General features: G+C 37.5%; 1 protein-coding gene across 1 annotated transcript in view; it reads right to left on the bottom strand.

Annotated features, from left to right (window-relative positions):
* Positions 1-23,362, bottom strand: part of MEF2A (myocyte enhancer factor 2A) — an 86,131-nt gene that overhangs the window by 50,666 nt on the left and 12,103 nt on the right. The window contains 2 exon segments of the mRNA XM_078381121.1: positions 4,103-4,306; positions 12,341-12,535. Coding sequence (XP_078237247.1) covers positions 4,103-4,306; positions 12,341-12,394 — 258 coding nt within the window. The 5' untranslated portion in view covers positions 12,395-12,535.

Here is a 23,362-nt window from a genome sequence, read left to right as displayed (position 1 = left end):
ACAACCTTCAGAACACGGCCAAAGAGCCTGAAAAACCCACAACAACCACAACATATAAGCATACATTAAAAGGGTGCAAACAATTCTTTCATTTCTTCTTTGTCAGCTGCCTCAGCAGTCCCCTTGAAATGAATGTGTAATACGATGAGAGTAGGTGGGTTGACAAATAATTCTAATAGTGCTATACAGTAACATTAGATCAGTAACTTCTTTTGTAGGTGAGCATGGCTTACCAAGTCACCTCTAGCAAGCAAGCAAGCAAGCAAGCAAGCAAGCAAGCAAACAAGCAAATAAATAAATAAATCTTTTGGGAACATTTTAGGAATAATGCCTAAAAATCAGACCTTTTCTTCCTAATTCAATCCTGCCTCAAAGATATTTTGACTAACTTTCTATCTACAAATGCCTATGTTTTCATTTGTGGGACATCAAAGATCTAAATTAATTAACCATCTTCCAGATAACAGAAACTTACCTACCAAGTCACAGGGGAGGGGGGAGATGACTTAATTCACTACACAAGATTCACTGTTTATCTGTAAGTTAGTACTACGTCCTTACCACAAACTCAAATGTAGCAGGTGCAATTTTATTTCATATCCTTCTTCTAACTGGACTTAAAATGCATTGATCAACATCATTTGTGTGCCTTGGCAGCTAAAAGATCACCTAGATCTGGGTTATAGCCCTATCCAGCCTCAGAAAAACCACTTATATAGTAGCCTATAGGAAAGCCCTGTCTATATGCTGCCATCTTCCTCAGTTCCTTGAAATCTTTTGATCTCTACGATCCTTAACAGGACTACCCATAGCGCTCATTTTTCTGCGTCTCATCCAATGCTGTCAATACATCAGATACCCTTGGCATGACCCACTGCATTGTACAGAGTCCTCGATGTCACAATATTGAAGGTTATCACTGTGCCAGATCCAAGTTTGCTCCTGATGCTGGCACAATGCCACGAGCTGTGAAACATAGCTATACAATTACATAAAATAAGGTCTGCTGAAGGTCAATGAAGTATTGCAATTTATTTCTGCTTCTATCCACTCATCCAAACCAAAAAAAAAAAAAATTGCTTTTCCCCATTTCAAATAGTAGTTAGATGCTACTATGATATTAGAAAACCAAGCTTATTTTTTTATAGAGAAGAACACAAATTGATAACAAGTGTGTTTACTTTTTGGGGCCTTAATTTATGTTCCCAGAAAGAAAGAAAAAAGCTTTCCATTTAAGGTATGGAATCATGACTGAAGCTACATTGCCAAAAAACAAGGAAATTGAGATCATAGATCAACTCCTTCTCATTCAAAACATGAACACACTGATGCACTTTCCATATCTCTATTTCCACTCTAAATAAAAACAAAGAGGTTAGATCTACTTTTTGATTCTTAAAAAGGGGGGGGAACCAAATCTACTTTCTCTAGAACTAAGCCTATTAAACATTAGGCTTCCTTCCCCTCAATGAGACCAATCACATTTGACTAAGATTATGTAACTGTAGACAGAACTGCATGACACATCTGCTGTTTGCAGATGTTAATACAATCAAAGCCTGAGTTCAACTCAGCTCTTCCACATCACTGCTGGTATTATATAGAGGGAACAGGGTGGCTAGTGAGATTATGATGCAGTGTTTTTTTGGAGTGGAATTTATGAATTTATTAAATCATACTATAATACCAGAAAAATGACTTCCAGATGATACCAGAAAAATGTGCCAATATAGCTATCTTTTGAAGGAAGTGTGATCTGTAATCTGGATTTTCTTCCTTTCAGGGGTGCACTTTCAATTATAACTTTTTTGCTTAAAGCCAAAATCACTTATTTGGGAACTTCCCTTGCTTTTTATCATATAGGAACACATAGATATCAGGTTTAAGAAAATAAAGTGTACTCCTACTGAACAAGCTAGGGCAAGGTAATTGTTTTTTAAAAAAACACTGTATAAACAAAGCAGACAGTCAAAAATAAAACAGCTTGGAGTCTTAAGACAAAGCAGGTCACCCTCCTCAAAACAGTTCTAGCTGGATTTCTAAGGAAATTACAGCCAACCATAAAGGAAAGAGAGGTGACATAAAGCCTATCTGTAAAGCAAACAGCTCCTGTACACTAAAAGACATTACTCACAAATCCTAGTTCTTCCCCAAGAAAGATTCATGAAAAACTCACATTAAAATATAATTGTCTCTAAAATGCCACATATTTTTGTCTTGTTTTGTTTTAGTTTGTCTCTTTGGATTTTGCTTGATATTCTATTATAGGTGTTCCCTTAAAAGCTAGTTCTATCCAAGGTGGAGGAAGTGGGGTTAGAAAATTAGAATTTTCCCTTGGTAACTGCCACTCCACATTGTCCACTTTGCTAACAGGCACAAGCAAAGTCCTTAAGCTTCCAGAAGGTGGTGGAACAAACCAGAAGTAACCATTGACACTAGCTGCTGGGGGGGGGGGGAAGAGGCAGTCCTTACGATTCACAAATTCACGTATGTCAATAAGGTAATATGGAAATCTTTACAGTGGATAGAACTACCATATTGTAGTAAATGCATTCCTCTCAAACTCAAAACCTTTCAAGTGGCCAGAATCCTACTGGATATTTATGTGTGCATAAGAAGAATCATGGGATTTCTGGCTAACTGATGATGCCAGTCACATGTCAGTTGGAAACCTGATTATCCCACCTGCCTCTTGTCAATCAAATGTGGCAACCTACACAATTGCATTTACGTAAACAGCAAACAGGATTGGGGCTGATTTGCATATTATGAGTAACAGATGAAGAAAATGCAAAATGCAGTTTCTGAAAGTCTAAGAAGTTATTGCATGACTTATAAATTTTATGAGTACCTCAGATGATATTTTAAATATCCTACTGAAGAGGAGAAATTAGCACTGAATGTTAAAGCACTGATTTAGGTAATGCGGTTAATAATTTTCCTTGGTTAAGAAAAACCAAGATGCTTTCATGTACAACAGCTCTTGGATAAATGCAAAATTAACAGAAATCCTGGCCACCCATACATATCTTCAAATATGCTCAGAGTTCTACATAATACTTGCCAACTCAAAAACGGAAAAATACCTGAGATGAACAATTCTTAAGAATGTTGGCTAAGAATAGCTATTCCCACCCATCCTTACCTGGAAAACTTAATGTTACTTTAGTAAAAAGAGAGAAACTACCTAAAGGTGTACCATTTTTCCTGGACTGAACAAAGCCAATCAATTTTTTATATTATAATTTTTAACAATAATTATACTTGACGGGGCAGGTGGAGCAATATAAAGCCAAACGAATATTAAAGTCTTGTGCTAACCTCATCTCACATTTGAAGAACTCTCTATAATTATGGTGTTGCAGTGTTCCCACTTCTAAAAACCATCAAATTCTGAGACTATATACACCTGAGTATGAAATACTTCCTTCCTTTCCTCAATTAATGCCACAAATACTGTATAACCTGCAATGCATAGTTTTAAAGTCAAAGAAATAAACCTAAATAAATCTAGCAGGAAAAGCTTTCTAAACAAAATTGTTTTAAATTGCATGCAGCTAAAACAAGCTTGACTGAACAGAACACACGCAAAGATTAAAGCCTCATATCCTCTTCATCTCAGCCAAGAACGTCACTGTAGTAGGAACAGGTTACTGAACATACTGCCCAGAAGCCCTGTTATGTTGCCTCAGGATGAGGATGCTCACATTTATTTAACTTCCTTTACACACAGAATTTGAAGTTATATGCACTCTCAAACCAAAGTTTCTTACTTGAAATTTCATAGCAAACAGATTATTACTTCCATCCATAGGCTAAATCTTCATTAGCAAAGCCCTGCTTTATCAAAATACACATATTTTATAGTTAAAGAAAATGCAACTTTTTAGCAACGAATTATAGTAGTCAATGTCTCGGTCACAATTCTTAGGCAGAGGTTCCTTCATAAGGTTCCTTCAGGTACAGCTTCAGCACTTCAAAGAAATCAATGTAAATTATGAAAAACAACAGTCTTAATTACTTTCTTTAACATTCAGGGTACATGTGGTTCACTTTTCCAGAATTAAATAAGGCAAAATTCATTCATTGTTACAACTGTTACCTCAACAATATCTGAGTTGGTTCTGCTCTCGTGGGGTTCATTGTACTCTGTGTATTTGAGAAGAACTTTGTCCATATCTGTGCTCGCATACTGAAAGAGTTTGTTAGAACTGTTAAAAATGATGAGTGCAATTTCACAGTCACAAAGCACACTCAGTTCATAGGCTTTCTTCATTAATCCAAACTTCCTTTTTGTGAAGGTCACCTGCATAAGAGAGGAGAGAAAGGGTTTTTTAAGAAAACATACAGAACAGTTTAAATGGCAATTATCAGGTAATGTGCACACAATTCAACTACATCAGCTTTAAGCATAACAAAAAGGTACATTCACATTGTATATGTTCTCAGAAATAGCTGCTTGCAATCAATTTAAGAGAGACTGGTACAATATTCAAAGAACTATATTAGATACCTATTAAATACCTCTAAGCATTTGGTTATGACTGGTGAGATTTTTAACTTTTCTCCATCAAATGGCACACTTAGTATAGCATCATGAACTGCTTTTGAAAGTCTGCTCTCTTTCAAGGGTCATTGGCAGACATATACTCACATCTGTGCGATGATTCCAAAACGCTCAAAAAGAGAAATAAGTAAACTATCCTTCCTACTGGCAGCTTACTGTAGGCAGCTTCTACTATTTTGCAACCATGTGAAGCCGCCTGATTAAAACACATGCAGAATTATTAGAAGATCTATATACTTCTCATTTTACACAGACTTCCTAGTTTTTTATCCATTCTCTAAAACAAGGGAGTCAAGTACAGTAGTTCACTACAGAACTGTACCTACATGTTAGGGTAACATGTAGGTAAGTCCTAAACATATCTTCTGGAAAAGCTGTCATGGGAAACCGGGATATTAAAGACTGCAGATACTGCAAAGCAAAAGAAATTAATTTTAAAGGGATCTGGACTTTCAAATTTGAGAAGGAACACATTGCTTTTTTCAGTGTTTACTGTTTCATAATGCAAGTCTGACATTCAGCTTTGCAACAAGAACATTGTATCAACATTGCCTTTCAGCACAGGATTTAATATTGTTTTAGTTGAGGACGCTGCTTGCTACTTAAAGGAATATAAGAGTTGTTAAAACTAAGGGCAGACATCATTAAAAGCTATTATATTGTAAAAGCAGGAATGTAAAACTGCAGACATAACCAGACTGATCCCACAGGGCCACAGAATTTCTGCTGCAAAAGCATAAACAGAAGAATTATAAAGGCCTTTTAAAAAATATCTAAAGCATCCATGTGCGCTTTCGTATTTCCTTTTAGGACACTGGCCAAACATGTGTAAGAAGTGGGACTAAAAGTCAATTAAAGTACACAGATACACACAATATATAAACTTGGCATACATCCAGAAAGGAAATTCACACAGTTCTGTATTCTTAGACGAGATTCTTCTGTAGCAGAGCACAGAGTTGAGGTTCTTCTATGACAAGACACAGGACAAAAAATATTTCAGATATCAGAATTAGAAAAAGAATATTCAGGCCCGCCAGTGACAAAACTAAAAAGCGCCTAGCTACAAAGCACTATTTAGGAATTCATCTGCATAATTTAAGAAGCCCAGAGAAATTGTGGCACTGAATGAAATGAGTTATTAACAGATCTAAAGATGGATATTAAAAATTATATTCTATCTGTCCACCTGCCTCCAGTACAGATCAGTTCTTCCAATCTCTCTGAGCCAATTATAATGCTCTACCGGTAGCCTGAAATATGTATTAATGTCTTATTCAAGTTCTTAACGAAGTGCCTATTTTCTTGTTATGGGTCTGACCAACTAACATGATTCTGAAGTAACTGAAGGAGTTTTACTATAACAAACTGTTGCTGAGAAAGAAGTAACACATCCTTAAGAACAAGATACTCTAAAAGTTAAACAAGCACTTTCGGGAAGAATTGTAACGTAGTTATTAACTCAATGCAATAGTTATATGTGATTCAGATAAATGAACTTTACAATCAGGTCAATGCACCACTAGCACTGCTCTAAGGACAGATGGAATTGGTTTTTCCATTAGGATGCATGCATTAGGGCTCCACATGATGAAGCAGCATCTGAAAAAAAAACCTGGTTGCTATTATTCATTTACTGTATCAGTAACACAGGGCTTTGCCTTATAAAAAACAAAATACACAGATTATTCATAAAAGTTAACATCTTTTCTTAGCAGCAGGAAAAAGAAGTGAAATTAAGATGAACAGGACATCAAATCATTACTATCTAAAGCTATCTTTAAGGGCCAAAGATACATGTGAGCAGCCCTACCCCCATTCATTTTTTTAAAAAAACTGAAAAGCAGCCACAGCAAGCTGCCAGTTTCCGCAAAAAGCACAGAAATTGTTTTACTGTCTTTCTTCCTTCCTGCCACCAGACTGCTCAAACTGTCCTCCCTAAGCTGCTTTCTCCCTACAGAGAAAGAAAGATGAGGAAGGGCTTCAAAAGACTTCCACACAGAATAAATTGCAAAGGAAAGTGGTGATCAACCCCTTTCAATTACAGCTTTCAGAGCAGTTTTTCAGTAAAAACAGGACACAGCTTCACATATCTCAAATATTGTCTAGTTGTAAACCAGAACCTTAGCCCAAACATCCAGCATTTCCAAAATTAGCCCTCCCCATCCCATGTTATCTCTTGCCTCCCACAACAAACCAGAACATTCACAAAAATGTTTCTCCTATGTTGAAGCACCACTAAGAAAAGCATTTTATGCAATTCTTCCTACAAGGAGCTCAGGCTAATCTACAAAGTTTTTTGCACCACATTTTATCGTGTCATGATAGCTGTAACATAAAGGCAGATACAGACAACTACATGGTTTGTCTAATGACTGTCTATGTGGACATTTGGAGCTTAAGAATATTGTAATTTAGTTAGTTAGTTTTATTTATAAATCACCTGCCCATAAGAGCACTCAACTGTAAGAAGGAAAGAACTGTGCCAAGCTGCTGGCATATGAATTCCACACACTCCTCTTTTAGCTATTGCCATTGGGACAAGAAGTCTTTCCCTTCTTAATAAAAGCTAACAACTGCCTTTGGCTACCTTTCATTCATCCTAAACAGAATAATCCAATCCTACACTAGTCTGCTCAAGCTATTTTATGGCATCCTATAAGTGGCAGCGATGAACAGGCAACTTCATGTTATCCCATACTGGGAACCTGTCCTGACTATTTAAAACTAGAACATGTAATTACTAAAATATTAGCTATGAAACAATACAATGAAACAGCCCAAATTCTCTTGCAGCTGCCAGCTTTAAGATGAGCGGGTAGGCAGCAAGCTGTACTGTACCATGGAAACCTAAATACACAACTATGGCAACAGCAAGTCCTATTCCGTCACTTGGCTAAGACCAGAAAGCAGAGAGAGGCATAAGCAAAGTTATATCAACTGGCAATTTTTGCTTTTGATGGCTGACAAGACAAGTCAACAGTACTTGCCCTGATTTTTATAGTCTTAGATAGCAGGAAAGGGGATTAGCAGCTGATGGGATGATGGGAAGCAAGTAGGAGGCAGCCGCCCACCCATGGAATTACTTGCTAATCTGTGTAGTTTTTGCTTCACGATGCAAAACAACACTGGCCCATCAAAATGAGAGGGATCTGAAACTATTCTACTAATGTTATTGGAGATCTGACTTCAGCTACAGGTGGACAACATAGCAGCCCTAAGTTACATAACCTCTCCAAAACCCAATCCCCCATTCAGAAGCAAGCCATTAAAAAAAAGTCAACAGCATTTCTGGCTTGTTCTGGAGGGCTTGTGGTATGCAACCCAATTTCACGAGCATAGCCATAGAGGGTGAAACGCACGGCAGGTTCCAAAGTGGTCCTAGGCAACTTGCTAGACTCAAATGTTTACCACCTCAGTCTGAGCAAAAGTCATCTATCATACACTAAAAATTAAGCTGAATCTGGAAACCAGATTCCCATATTAAGGACTGAAGTAAAATGCAGCATGGCCAGCTCTACCCACAGAGAGGAGAAAACAAAGCAGAATATGCATCTGGAGATTCTACGCTGCATAGCCAATTAAGAACAAAACATCTTCAAGATCAAATGTTAGCACACCTATGAAAAAATGTAATACCTATTAGATACAGTATATACATGGCTAATTCAGAGCAACCAATGATCATTTTCACTTTTGATTCAATGTGGAACTTGACAATAATATCTTATTTTGTATTCTTAGGCTCTAGGAACTGACCACAATAAAGCGGTCAATGCCTAGAGATGTCACTGAATCCAATTTCTATTCATTTCTGGGAAGTAACAAAGCATATCAAATGAAGTTATTACAAGTGCTGCAAAATTAGTATAAATAAATCAGAGCAATATACAAACATGACTAAAAGGGTATTCCATTTCTTAAATTCTTAAGGAAAGGCATTATTCCTTCACTCAAAGTAGGTGAGATCCTCTAAGAAAGAGACATATTATAGTAATCCTTTTAAAACAAAAAGCTATGCCTATTTTTACAACAATCATAATGAAAATTTAAATATATATATATATATATATATATATATATATATATATATATATATATATATATATATATATATATATATATAAATGAAATTTAAATATATTTATATATATACTTTATATATTTACTTATTAAATTTATTGATTTTATAACGGGCAAATGCTCTTAGAGCAGTTTATGAATTTGAAAGGACAAATTGATAAAAATACCAACAAAGCAATCAAAATGATAGTCTTAGAACATTAAGATGTCAAGAGGCATCAGTAAAAACACTGAATAAAATCCTGTTACATAGCTGCACCTGTGCAATGGGCATAATGTCTCCATTAGCAACAGGTTGCTATTAAGTAAAGACTTTTATTCATTTCCAGAATGTGCGCAGCTCACATGCAATGAGATAAAAATCACATGGACCCGGAGAAAAAAGTCTTTAATCAGTGGCAATCTCCAATTGACAATCATGCTATTCCCCTTGCACACGCAGAGCTCACCCAACAAGATTTTGGCCACTAAAAGCAAGTCTGAAGACTAAGTGCCTGCCAAGACTAGAAAGTCTTAGCCTGGCAAATAAATATATATAATGAGAATGCTAGAGATCTCCTCAGTTGTCATTCCATTTATTGGGGGCGGGGGTGGCACTATTGACAAGTCTCCCTTCTAGCAGCATATATGTTGAAGTGGGCCTGGAAATGAATGAGTAACATGCACATACGCAGTAAAGTGATGTCTTCAAAACAATCAGCCCAATAAACCAATATTTAAATTAATTCATAAACTGATGCACTAAGATTTCTTTAATCATGTGGCAGATCCATGTATTACACACCTCTTATCCACAAACCAAGAGAAGTAAAGTCATATATCCGCATGATGACAGAGAGTAGATAGAATCTGCTGGACAAGATTCTGGCCTGTGCTTAAGAACATGTGTGACAAAAGAAGATGGCGGACAGTGGAAGTTACTTGATATTCAGAAGTTAAAATACAAATATAGACAAAACTCATGATTTATTTTGTCTGTATTCTATATATGAAGAAGCATAGGAAACAGGCAGGATGAATTTGAAACCCTACTAAAGGAAAAAAATTGATCTGATAGGAATCTTACTTGTCAGGATAATACTCAAAACTGGAATACAGGTACAAAACAGTATACCTTGTTCAAAATAAACAGATCTAACAGAAATGAAAAGATAACATAAAGAATATACATAACTGCATGAAACAGAGCAGAATCCACGTTGAAAGCATTTGGATGGGGATACAGGAAAACAGAAGATAACTTCAAAAACCTCAGAACTTCACCAGGAAGCAATCTGTGTGCATATTTCTCAAAGACAGTTTCTGTCACACTTTTTAAGTATACGAGTGGAAAGTACATACTACTTTAAGGATAGTCAAATTCATGGTTTTGGTTCACACTGTCTCACAAGAGTGCTGTGTCTCTGAGCAAATCTCTTCCGCTCTGTCTACTGCATTATTATTGCTATCACTACTATGTTAGCACCACATAATATATTAACTTTGTGAAAACAGTTAAAGCCTTGGCTCAGTAGTCAATTAAATCAGACACTGAAAAAAGTATTTAGAAATTTTATGTTTTACATATGGCAAAATTATTTCATATTCTTCATATGAAAAAGTAAACACTTCCCACATACGTTCGTCATTGATATTGAAGGCAACATTGACACAGAGTTACTTTGATAACCAGTTTACAACCATTTACTCAGGTTACCTCAATTATATGAATGGCACACAGCTCATTCAAGCAGATAAGAGTGCCTAATTGCCACTACAATGACAGTCTTGTGTTAATTATAATCCCCCAGAGTATCAGTTACTCTGTAGACCACAGGAGGAGTTTAGGTATAATCCTAACTGAAAAGAAATAATTTAACACATTCCTTACTGTATAATTAGTAAAAAAAAAAAGTTCTAAGAAGACACTGCACCCCTCAAAATAACTTACTAAAAACATTGGTTTACTGTCTTTCTGCCCATCAGGACTCTCAAAACGGGAAATTATAGCAACACATAACATACATTACAGTCATTACCATGTTTCCCCGAAAATAAGACTGGGTCTTATATTAATTTTTGCTCCAAAAATGCATTAGGGCTCATTTTCAAGGGAAGTTTTATTTTTTCATGTACAACAATCTACATTTATTCCAATGTAGTCATGTCATCTTCTGGAACATCATCATAACTCTCTAAACCCTGAATTCCAGCCTGAATTTCTTGTGACCCTCCAGGGAGGGGGGAGTGGTGGTGGCGGCGGTGATATTGGTGTTAAGGACCCCAACATGAACTGGCTTCAAACCCCTTCCACTGCAGGACCAGATGGCTTCTGTCTTGTTTCAGGAAAACACCTGCTTGTTGAGGTGGTAGGGAGAGGGGAAGTATGGATCCTGCTGAGCCACACAGACGAAATGGAGTCAATCCTGTTTGCTGCACAATGAGTCCTTGGCAGAGGGTGGGGTTTCCCTTAACTAGGGCTTATTTTGGGGGTAGAGCTTATATTTTGAGCACCTTGAAAAATCATACAGTACTAGGGCTTATTTTCAGGTTAGGTCTTATTTTCGGAAAAACAGCATTTACTAGTGCATTGTATCCTACTGAACCAAGTACAGTCAGATGTCACCATCACTCTCCATGAAAATTAATAAATCAGTACTGCTCTCATGCAAAACACTGGCAGAGATGGCTTTGTTTATCTCACCTCTAGCACTGTGCACCCTTTTAGACATGTAATGTGCTACCCTTGTTTGAAAGCAAAGAAATGTCCACAACTAACAACCGCATGTGCTCTGTCCATGCAGAAGTGCAGAAGTGCAGAGAGCTATTATATCATATTTTGGGCAAATTAATCATGCATTTACTAACTTATAAACATTTTCAACCAGCTCTTCAGTTGAAAAGGCTCCTACATCAATAAAAACTGGAACAGTCTATGCCTACAGGCTTGCAATCTCAAGCATATGACAGAAGAAGAAAAAGAGAGAAGGAACACTCTACTACGAGGGCAAGGCATAAGATCATATCAATATGGACAATTTTTGCTTCTCATTTTATTATCTCTTTATTGTAATAGGCTAAATCAAATTTTTATCTCAGTGACTGTACACCCACTAAAATCAGTAGTTTATATTACTTTGTGACTAGTAAGTTTCATTAATGTCAACAGATCTTTTCTAGCAGGAATTGGATTTAGCCCAGTGTACACCCTTTCCTTCATAAATTCTACTCATTTGGAAGAGAAAGGCACAACTGCCCCACCTACAAGTCTGAAATGATTAAAAGTATCACCAGTGAATCTGAAAGCAATCAGAAACCTAGAAAAGAGCCTCCATCTCCAGGCAATTTTGCTTTGCCATTATTACCCCAAAACTAAGGAGGGTAGAAAGGTGCCAGTAAAAATGATAACTATAATCTTTGAACACAGTAATCCAAGAACGACTAAATGTTCTGCTAGGTCTCTCTGAATCAAACAAAATGTTCCCACTGTCTTCTTTGAACCTTTCCCCTCCCTGCTTAGCAGCCAAATGCATAACCAGATACTTCACATAGTCGCCAGAGTACTTATACATCAAAGATAACCAAAGGACACAGGGACGGAACAGGAGCAGAGCTTGTCCTCATATACTAGTTGTGTTAAATCTTAGATGAAGTGAATGCATGCACTTTGACATTAATAAACTATGTTCTTCAGGAAGCACCATTTCTCACCTGTCTGTTCCGTTCATCCATTATTCTTGTGATCTGTATTTTTTTCCTCCCCATTTCTGCTGTTTCCCTCTTTATAATCCAGAAGCTCAAAAATAAAAGAATCCACAAGTTTTGTATCCTACCACATGGTAGACAGTTCTTCCACGACTGAAGCCTGCACACAACACGAAAACACTGTGTTTTCTCAATAAAAACCTAGAATGAAAAAACATTGATATCAGTCTATAATATCAAAAGTACATAGTTCATATTGTTAAAACAAATTCCATTTTAATTAAGAAAGTGAACAAATTACAACAATGGCCAAAATCTTGTTTGCAGTGTTAAGCCAAATTATATGTTCCACCAGTTTTCCTTGGTAAACAAAATGCTGCTACCACAATCCTTGGGGTTATGTGAGCATGCCAGCTTGGTGCATGTATAGACGCACAAACACACACATCTCAAGAACTGTAGCAACAGCACTTTGTTTACCATGGAAGAACAGATGGAAACTTACACTATCTATCTATCTATCTATCTATCTATCTATCTATCTATCTATCTATCTATCTATCTATCTATCTATCTATCTATCTATCTAATCTATCTATCTATCTATCTATCTATTTATTTATCGGACTTATATACCGCCCCATAGCGCTACAAGCACTCTCCGGGCGGTTTACAATTTTTAATTATACAGGCTACACATTGCCCCCCCCCCCCAGCTGAGTCAGCCTTGAGCCGGCTACCTGGGATTTGAACCCCAGGTCGTGAGCACAGTTTTAGCTGCAGTACAGCATTTTAACCACTGCGCCACGAGGCTCACTTACAAAAGCTTATGCTACAAACTGGATTTCAGCTAATGTATTAAATTAAAACAAACTTAATCATTCCTTGATCAGACTTGCTGGCTTTAAATTAGGTCCTATGATGTTGTACCATGTCTAAAAGAACTTGCCTCTTGAAGTCAGACTATGCATTTTAATCATAGGAGTCACGTAAAAGTTAGGAATCATTACCAACCATCAATTCAGAGTAGACAAAGATTAACAGCTTCTTTTAAAAACCTTAGGTCAGTCTTTCAATGACATTAATAACTTACTATAAATGGAGATATGTCTAAGCATATTTCAAAATACTTGCATTTTTGACAACCAACTCCATTATCTCCCTATACACTCCATTAAATAATCAAAATGTTTAGCAGTTTTGCTTCCTCTCAGACATGATGAAATCGGGAACAAAGTAAACTTCTTTTTTCCAACAATTAAATGCAAAACCAAGTTTTACATTTCTGGGCCCCATTCCATTTTCATTTACACTCTTCAAAATTCTGTTCTGACAGTACAAGATGCTATTGAAGAACTCACAGCTTTCTAACGCTGTTTAAAAATAAACCCATTCTGAGATTTCTCCACAAAATCCCCCATTCTCCCAAAAACTATTTCACAGGAACACACACTGACAAATAGCTGTGAAATTCAATGTTATATTCATTACGGTAAAACTTGCAAGTTTTCACACATCACTAACAAGCCAATTAGGAAACTGATGAATTCTTTGCTGATTGTACTCTTTCCCAAGCATAAGCTTGTGGCACTGTCAATGTAAATTTAAAAAAAAATTATCTTACAAACTCAAATACATGCACATTTACAGTGGAAAACAACACATTTAAAAACAAAAAAGCATACATGTTACTGAACTTAGAGTGAGATTTTAACATCAAGGATTGCAATAAAAGAAAACGAAGAAACAAACATGGGATGCATTGACAAAAATCTAATCATAAACTTTAAAAAGCACCCAGTTTCATACATTCTGTGTGTACGCCTGATCAGAAACAAGGTATCCTCCTGCTCAGCACGCTTCATAAATATTATTCATGTATTAACTGTGTTAAGGAAAAACTGGAATCAGTAGCCATCAAAGGCCATCAATAAATATACACAGAATAGTACGAAGACAGTGTGGCAGTTGAAGATGAAAAGACAACTGAAGACAGGAAGAAACTGTAACAACTTTGGCTCAGAACAGACAACATGTTCCAATGAAAGGTGACACAAATGAAAACTCATGAGTGCACCCAAAGTAGCACAAGCTGCTACTTCTGAACTGAAGCTGACAGTGTAACTTCAGAAAAGGCAGGAGTTGGGCAAGCAAAATGAACGCATTTAAATCAGCAAGTAAACAAACATTTCAGAAAATATTTCCTTGGTCTTTCAGATTTAATATTTTCTACTGGAGAGGTTATCTGCATGTATCCTTTTATGGGAGTCCACCTAAGCCCTGGACACACCAATAATGAACTAACTGGACTTTAAAAAAATCTACAAATGTACTTTCTACAAACGCATACACTTTCCGCTTGGTCAAGAGCACAGCAGCAGCACCAGACCTTATAATTTATTCGTAATGCTATGTCTGCCTTAGAGACAAAAATATATCAGACAACTTTCCTGCTTTTCAAGTATTTCTGGGAATCTGAAACTACTTGGGTACCTGGAGTGTTCAGTGCTACACAGAGTCTTGATAAAAACATAGTGACACTTATCATTCCTCCTCGGGTGGCCAATCCTACACAAGATTGTCTCCATTTTGTTCCATATCTAGGGAGGATAACAGAGCTGATACACCACTATCATTCTAAACTTTATGTTCAGGATGACAGGAAAACCCCACCCTTTCTCTCCAGGAAGCAGGGATGACAATAAATGTAGACTGTCTATTAAGACTTTTAAAAAATCACAGATCCTACAGCCCAACTAAAGTGTGATAGTAACAGAGCAGACACAAATGACACAGTTTAATAGTTTGCTGTTTTCAAAAACTTTCCCATTCAGGGGGAAATGAACTATTAAAACCAATACTTCAATGTGTCAAGCCACCTGTCACAAAATGCCCTAACCTTTCATTCCCATGTTGGAAAGCAGCACAAGCATACCACAAATCACTGCAGAGTCAGTAAGGAGCAGCAGTACACATGGATTAAGTCACAGCCAGGACATTCTGTTGCACCATTAAAAATGCATAAGAGGGCTATAACTGAATTGAGAGCTTCTGTTTGAATACTCCTTTGACATCCAAATTTTCCTTGTTTTAAGACTATCATTAAAATGCCAGAGAAACAGGGACATAGAGTTAACTGCAAAAGTTAAACAGGATAGTAATACATTATTGGTTCAGGAAGTGAAACAGTGCTGTATGGACATCACACATATGTCCATAGTGAATACTGTCCTTTATCTGCCACATCAAGGAACAACTTTCATTTTAAGAAGTAGCATTATAGGTATATGAACATGAATACCACTTAATTAAGGCATCCTTTGAGTTACTTCAAAACAATGCTAAAAGCATTAAGTCAGCAGGGTCATGACACACACCTGGGTTAATGTTCAAGTTAAGGCAGGTCGTACTCATTGTTGTTGTGATTGTGGTTGCTGTTAGATCAAGTTTATCTTCATAAAGGAGGGAGGTAACACAAGAAGAAACTCAGAGATCACCTATTCCTCTATAAATGTAGCACAGTCACCTTGTCTGGCTATCTGCCTTCTTGCAGCTTCTCCACCAAATTCATGCTCCAAGCTGCCTTCTCAGTGCTACCTTTTTGGGAACAGAATTCCATAGTGGAGGGATGGGATACAATTTGTCCCCTTCCTATCATCCTTCATCCTCTGCCTGCCAACCCAGTGGTCACTTCCCTTTTCTATTTCTTCAATGCTACACCAGCACACTTCCTGTCATTGTAAACCTTCCTCTCTGACTTCAGCTTAACAGGAAGGAACTCAGCCATGCAGCATATATTTGCATGTGAATTATCTAAGGTTCAATATTTGCTATCTCCCATTTAAAAGATCACGTAGCAGATGATGTGAAAAACCTCCGCCTGTGATCATGGAAAGCCTCTGTCCACCTAGAATAGTGAGTACTGGTCTATTTAAACAAATACACTGACCTAATGTAAATTAGAGCTTCCTATGCTTCTACCCACAGAGAAAGCAAATTCTTCCTGGCTGAACAGACAAGGCTGACCTTGTCATGATGCTTGTAAGCAACGTGGCCTGAATGCCTTTGGCACCACAGTATTCATGCTCCAAAGGTCTCTGTGGGGTGCAGACAGCCCTCTTCAAGGGTCTTTTTCGTACACTTCACCAGTTCTTGTCTCCTCTTCTCTCAGTGGCCACAGACTCCTGTTACATTACCATCCCCTTTCTCTCTCTTCCCCTTCCTCTTCTGTCTCACTTCTCTGTAAATTGTCTTCATGCTTCTTAAAAGTTTGGTTCAGAGTCATGTCTCTTGGTCCCACCATCAGCCCATGGTGTCTCCCAATCCTTGCACATTTAGCAGGCATCTCTCAGTGCCGAGCCTAGCATCAATTGTGGGCAGCAGGAATTGCAACAGTTATCCAGTTCCATCTTCACTAAAGGTCACAGCTCTGCCTCCCTGGCAAAGAGGCATGGGGTAAAGGCATAAAGTTGTGCTACACTTCTGTGGCATACACCAAGAGGCTAGACAGGTAGCATAACACAAGTCTGTGTCTAATAATAAAAAGGTACAGTTGTAGCACAGGGCAACCTACTGTATATGATAAGGGTGAAACTAAAAAATATGGTAGAGTGGGGGGGTGTGAACTTGAGAGAGAATACGAGTAATCATTCTGATCTATGCTTGAAATGATAAGAATATCAGAAGAAAAAAAGTATGTGCTATAAAAACAGTGTAATATGGCACAGCGGAGATTTGTATCATGATGTTATTTCTGTGGCTATGAACGTACACACATCCTGTTCATAACAATTGAAAGTTTGGTAGATCCTGTACTGAAGACAATAGTTGAAGGAGGGTCCTAGGATCAGGCAAGTTGAAGAAACAAGCTTATGCTACAAACGTTTCTGATAGACAGAGGGCTACTTGACTGATCTTGTTGGGGACCGCCCTAAATTTATACTAAAGCAACTGCTTAATATAAGAGTGGGCTGACTTCACTCACACATTGTCCATCATCTGTAATTATGCATTACTGTTTATTAGCTAATTTCATATTCTGCCCTTCCTGTGAATGCAAGGCAGCACACATGGCCCTCCTCTTTTGCAAGAGGCAAGTCAGGCTGTGGAAGACTGAAAGGTTGAAAGAAATCTTCCAGTGAGTTTCAAGACTCACTGAGGATGTCAACCTGGGTCTCCCAATACTCTAGCCTAGGCACGTGCCATTTGGGTTCTGTTTTTCCTAATAGGCAGCTAGGGCGGAGCTCAGCCTGTCCTTGGCTATGAGCCCGTCCATTCCAGCCTCTCCAGGCGAGCATAATTTAGGTGTGGGCCTGGCAGATGGAACTCCTGCAATGGAGAATTATGGGATGTGGAGAATTTAATAAAAACAGTTACACATGCCTATAATTGCAACTATACCACTGCACTGGCTCTGTAGATTTCTGGCACTAGAATACATGTACCGTACATATATCCTTAAATGAATGGAGAAACATAGAGACAATTGATATTGGTGCGACCTCTAGGCCAACTCAAATTGTGCTTCAAATACTAACTGTGAAGACTGTTGGGAGACTTTGAAATGAAAGATACAAAGTGCATGTTTCTTTCAGTAAGGAAACAAATAGATTGTATCATTTTGATGTTACATTACACTGAGGTTTGTAATAACAGCAAAATGGTACAGGATAGCCAATGTGTGTGACTGGATCTTTTCCTACCAACTAAAGACAGGTTGAGAGTTTGAAACAGTAAACATTTCTCTGTCTCCTACTCCCTGCTTATGTCAGTCATTAAAAACAAATGATATCCTAGCTGTCTGGCTAATTATCTCCTATCAAGTATTTTGTTTTCTTTGTAATGTTGAATTTTGGATCATAAATTCAACTAATAGCATCTGATTCATAACCTGTAGGACAAATTAATAGAATGATAACTTCAAGGACTGCTGTTTCACACACATTTACATTTAAGCCCAACGAATAAAGCAAACATGTTCACCCTAGATACTCAGGAAAGTATAATTAACTGAAAACGTTTAGTTCAGGCGCAGAAAGCCAAGAACAGAGCAGGAAGGATGAATGGATGGGCAGATCAGTCATTACCCCTCAGTTTATTACACCAAGATAACATTGTCTGACAAGAGTTCTAGTCTGATAATATCTGGACAACACCAGAAACTGAAGCATGTAAGCTTAACAAGACTGTGCCTTAAAGGTTTTCGTGGGATGTAAATTATTTGATGTCTCAAAATAACACTGGGCTACATATCTAATGTATGCTCTGTTCGTACATGCATGTTATAACAAAATATTTACATACATTTAGTGAAAACACTGCAGTATGTCATGCAGTGACACTCCTTATATATTTCCCACAGAACAGATTTTGATGATTATCTGACAATACATATTTACCATTACTTGTATTTTCATGTGAACAGATTAAATCTAAACTTAGTCCTAACTGAGATACTTCAACTGATTATCTCATATTGCTTATGCTCTGTTGATTTCAGTAGGTCGCCTTTAACAATATCTTCTAGGACCATCCTGGTGGCTTTATTTGTTGCCCTAAGCCTGAGTTGCTTTAAGAAACTATATATAAAGAGAAAGATAACATTTCTATCTGTCCCTCCCCCAACTCAGTCTAACAGATACCATCAGAAATATTTGAACTTTTCAAACTGGGTTTTCGTCTTAAGAATATATGGAAATTAGAAACAACAGACACCATCAGCCCTATTTTCCAGCTATGACTGCTGTTATTCCTAAAGCTCCTCCCAGTCCTTCACATGATAAAATTTTGAAAATTCTTGGAAACCCTATTAAAATCTGCAGGATTAGTTTCAGTGGCTTTCTTGATTGACACATACTCCTTTCCAGCGGTAATCCTAGCAACTGTCTCTCCGAAACCTTGAGTAGACAAAGTCAAGCCTTTACTTTTCTTTCTGGGAGTGTCAATGAACAGATGCTTACTAGGGGTGGAGCCCATCTGGGCAAAAAGACTGAAAGGTTTCACATTTACAACGAGCAAGAGTGTAATGCTTGAGAGAGAGAGAGAAACCGCATGATTAAATATAGTATGACAAAGTATTCAAATCAAACCAATCCTAGATCAACCTCATACTGCTAATTTAAAAAGAGAGAGAAAGATCCATAGAGGTAGCCATGTTAATATGTTACAACAGGCATCCTTTGTTCAAAATAAACTCCCATGGATTGTAGCCCACCTCTTCAGACAAATGTGATAGACCTGGAATGGGCTAAAGTCTATGAAAGCTTATGGCAAATAAAAGATGTTACAGTGGTGCCTCGCTTAGCGATGTTAATCCGTTCCAGGAAAAACGTTGCTAAGCTATTTAATCGCTAAGCGATTTTAAAAAGCCCATAGAAACGCATTAAAACATGTTTAATGCGTTCCTATGGGCTTAAAAACTGACCTTATGCGAAGATCCTCCATAGGGGCGGCCATTTTCGGTGCCTCTAAAGCGAGGCAAAATAGCAGGTGGCCATTTTGTTATTCCGGCGGCCATTTTGGAATCGCCGATCAGCTGTGCAAAAAGGGTCACTTTGCCATGATCGTTTCCCCGCGATCATGGCAAAGCGATTTTTCCCCATAGGGGCCATCGCTAAGCGATCGCTCTGGCGATGGCCAAAACCCCATCACTAAGCAATTTCATCACTCAATGAAGCGATCGCTAAGCGAGGCACAACTATGTATATATATATTCAAATAAGATATATCTTTAAAATTGTCACTATTTAAAAGTCTTCTAATACTTATTGATGGTAGGAAACCACAAGAGGCATATAATCATCGTCATCATCTGCCATCAAGTCAAGGAGGATAAAAATCAATGATTTTTTAAAATCAAATTGGTTTAAGTCACAGTTTAAATTTAAAAAATGTAAATAGTCAAAAAAAGACAATTTTTAAAATTTAAATTGTGATTTAAATCAACTTGATTCAAATCAAATCTGCCTTGCACCAAGTCAATTCAGACTTAAGGCAACCCTTTTCATAGTTTTCCATTTAGAGAATACTCAGAAGCAGATGGTCACTTCCCTTCTTCTGGGAGCACTCTGGGACTATGCAGCTTGCCCAAGACCACAGATGCTGGCTCTACTCGGTGGGGAATCAAACAGTGCCTCCACGGCCAGACACCTAAACCACTGAGCTATCCAGCCATCTACAAGAGGCATAGTGCTACTTCTGTGATCTAGTTTCCATCAAAGGTATAATGCCATCCTTTCCTGTTTACTGCAGATAATTTTTTTTAGAACGAGAGGCATACATGTTCTGAGAGTCAGTGCATGCTATCTCCTGTATCGCTATCCAGCTCCCCACCTCTAACACCCAACACAAAACTACCTCTGCCACTTTTATGTGAATTAGAATGTTAAAATAAAATACCAGGTTTTTTATGGATGTTCTCAGAAATTGAGTTTGTAGCTTGAGATCTACATGCCAGTGTGCACTGCACTTCAATACTGTGTTATGTGCACACAAACTATAAGCGGAGGATTTAGGGTATAAATTATAATGCAGTAGAGAGGCTTTTGCAAATCTAACCTGAAAGAAGGAAGAATGACTGCCAAGAGATTCAAGGTTGACAGTACATCTCAACTCTTTCACTATTTGCTTGCTTGAAGAGCAACAGCAGCTGAAGCAATGACTGGCTGGTAACAGCTGAGATGCCAGCCATGGTGGTCTACTATTTCAATCTCCATCAGCAAACATGAGGAGTTAGAGGATAAAAGTGTAATGTAGAAGTTCTTATGCTCCATCTCAAGTGGTTTTTTGTACTGTTCAGTGCACATCAACTGCACATGCTGCATTAAATCTACTTAACTTTGAAATGGTTGTCAATTGTTAGGGTTTAATTTCCTGCTAAATCTCAATGACTAAAATTTAGCAAACTTTTACCTCCCTCATGTGATCATTTCTCATTATATTTTGCAGTTCCACCAACTATTAAATAATAATATTGAATGCTCAGTTGTTAATTGGTGAACTTTTTCATACAAAAGATTTCCAGTGTCTAAACATGCATAATTTCATACAGCTAACTAGTAACATAGTGCCCAGATACAATAACAGCAAACTAGGTAACTTTCAAGGTTGTAACAACTTTTTAATGATACCTATAGCCCTCTTCTCACATTCTGTATATGTATTCAATTCATGTGTGAAAGATGAGCAGGATCATTGCCACTGGCCCTGATACCTCACCTCTGCATGAATAGTACAAGGTGAGAAATGGCTGTTGGTTGGACCCAAACTCAGACATGCACAACTGGTATTGTACAATCTGACTTCCCTACCTCCTCCTACTGTGGCTGCTGTTTTCATGGGGGCTTCCTCCTTACTAATTGGTTTGCACAATTAATGAGGAAATATACAAAGTAAAAGGAAAAAAGTTAAGTTAATGATTTTTTCTAACAAAAAAAGACTCACCTATAGAACATGTAAAATTTAGAAGCTAAATATTACATGAAAACACCGGCTAAGTCGAATTCTGATCAATGTTTTGATATTGCCAAACTTTGAGAGTCAACATTTTCACAATACAAATATTGCTCATTTTAAGTGCCCTTGACAACTGCCCAGAAATTTTTATTCAGAATGCAGGTGCCCATTATTTGTTGGGAACCCACCAGTAGCATCAGGTGAGAACAAAGAGAAAAGGCCTGTTTGGTTCCCTGTTAGTTTCTATGCACAATTCAAAGCATTTCTTCTGATTTTTAAGCCCAAAATGGCTTGGGGCCCCAAGAACGGCCCCTCCCATTTGAATCTGCATGGACACACACATATCTACCATACTACTCCAAATATTCACATTATCCCTTGAACCAGCCAAACACTCAGCAGTACATTCTCACTGATGATGTCTTTATTATATCTCTCCATCCACCCATCCATCCATCTATGGAGATACAGTATTAAAAAGATCTACAGCTTTGGTTTTAGAGTCAGTATAGAAAATATTGTTTCCACAAGCATTTTGAAGGAAATTTTTCATTCAATTTTAATCCAAATGATGTTTATTCAAATCAACTAAAGTATTCATGGTTTTAGATTTCATCTTATTTGCTGGTTTGATTATCTGATTCTATCTAAGGTGTATTTGAAGCATATGATTGGATAAAGGTAGAAAAAACATTCTTCCAGACAAATGAAAAATTGCCATCAAGCGAAGAATGAATGAGTAAGTGAATGTTTCATTTCAGCTGGACTCCTTTTATATGAACTCTTGATTTGTTATTCATAGTAATGATTCAGAAAATTGTATTCGTGAAGGCTTTCAAGGCCAGGATCTAATGGTTGTTGTGGGTTTTTTGGGTTCTTTGGCTCTTTCTGAACAACTTTCAGAACATGGCCAAAGAGCCCAAAAAACCCACAACAACCATTCAGAAAATTGTTAATAAACCCGAATTTGAGACCACATAATATTATCTGAAATTTCTCAAGTATTCTATGCACAACTCGCTTTGCAACGATTCCTCAACTCTATCCTGTCTACTCAAGTAAGATGTAAAGACCCATAGCTGTTCAGATAAACTAACAATTCTAATTTTGGGGGAAGGATGAAAGAACAGCATGATAAATAGGAGGCAGAGTCTCCAGAAAGATTAGAACCACACACCCAAGAAATACCACTGTCAATGACTGTTAAATACCCATGACAATGGGTGGAGACGGACTGTAGAAGTGGGATTACCTCTCACCCCCAGTCCTTTGTCCTTCTAAAGATTCAGACCAGGGGGAAATGCAATCAACATGGAGGATATATCAGGGATCTCGTAACAACTCTCCTCAGACTGAAGAAGCTACTTGGACGAGTAGCAAAAACCATTCAACCTAACAAGAAAAAAGTCCAGTTGCCATGACTCCAGATAACCTCACCTGAATGACTGAGAATCTTCACAAACACAACTATTTATTTGGAAGCTACTGTAACAAAAGAAGTTTTGTTTTGACAATTGCAAGAAACAACAGATCAATGAGAGAAAAGATACAGTCTTAAGGTTAAAAACAACTCCT

Source organism: Pogona vitticeps, chromosome 12 (genome assembly GCF_051106095.1).
Source record: "Pogona vitticeps strain Pit_001003342236 chromosome 12, PviZW2.1, whole genome shotgun sequence".
Classification (NCBI taxonomy): domain Eukaryota; kingdom Metazoa; phylum Chordata; class Lepidosauria; order Squamata; family Agamidae; genus Pogona; species Pogona vitticeps.
The sequence above is the reverse complement of the archived record's forward strand: the minus strand, read 5'-3'. Positions and strand labels throughout refer to the sequence as shown.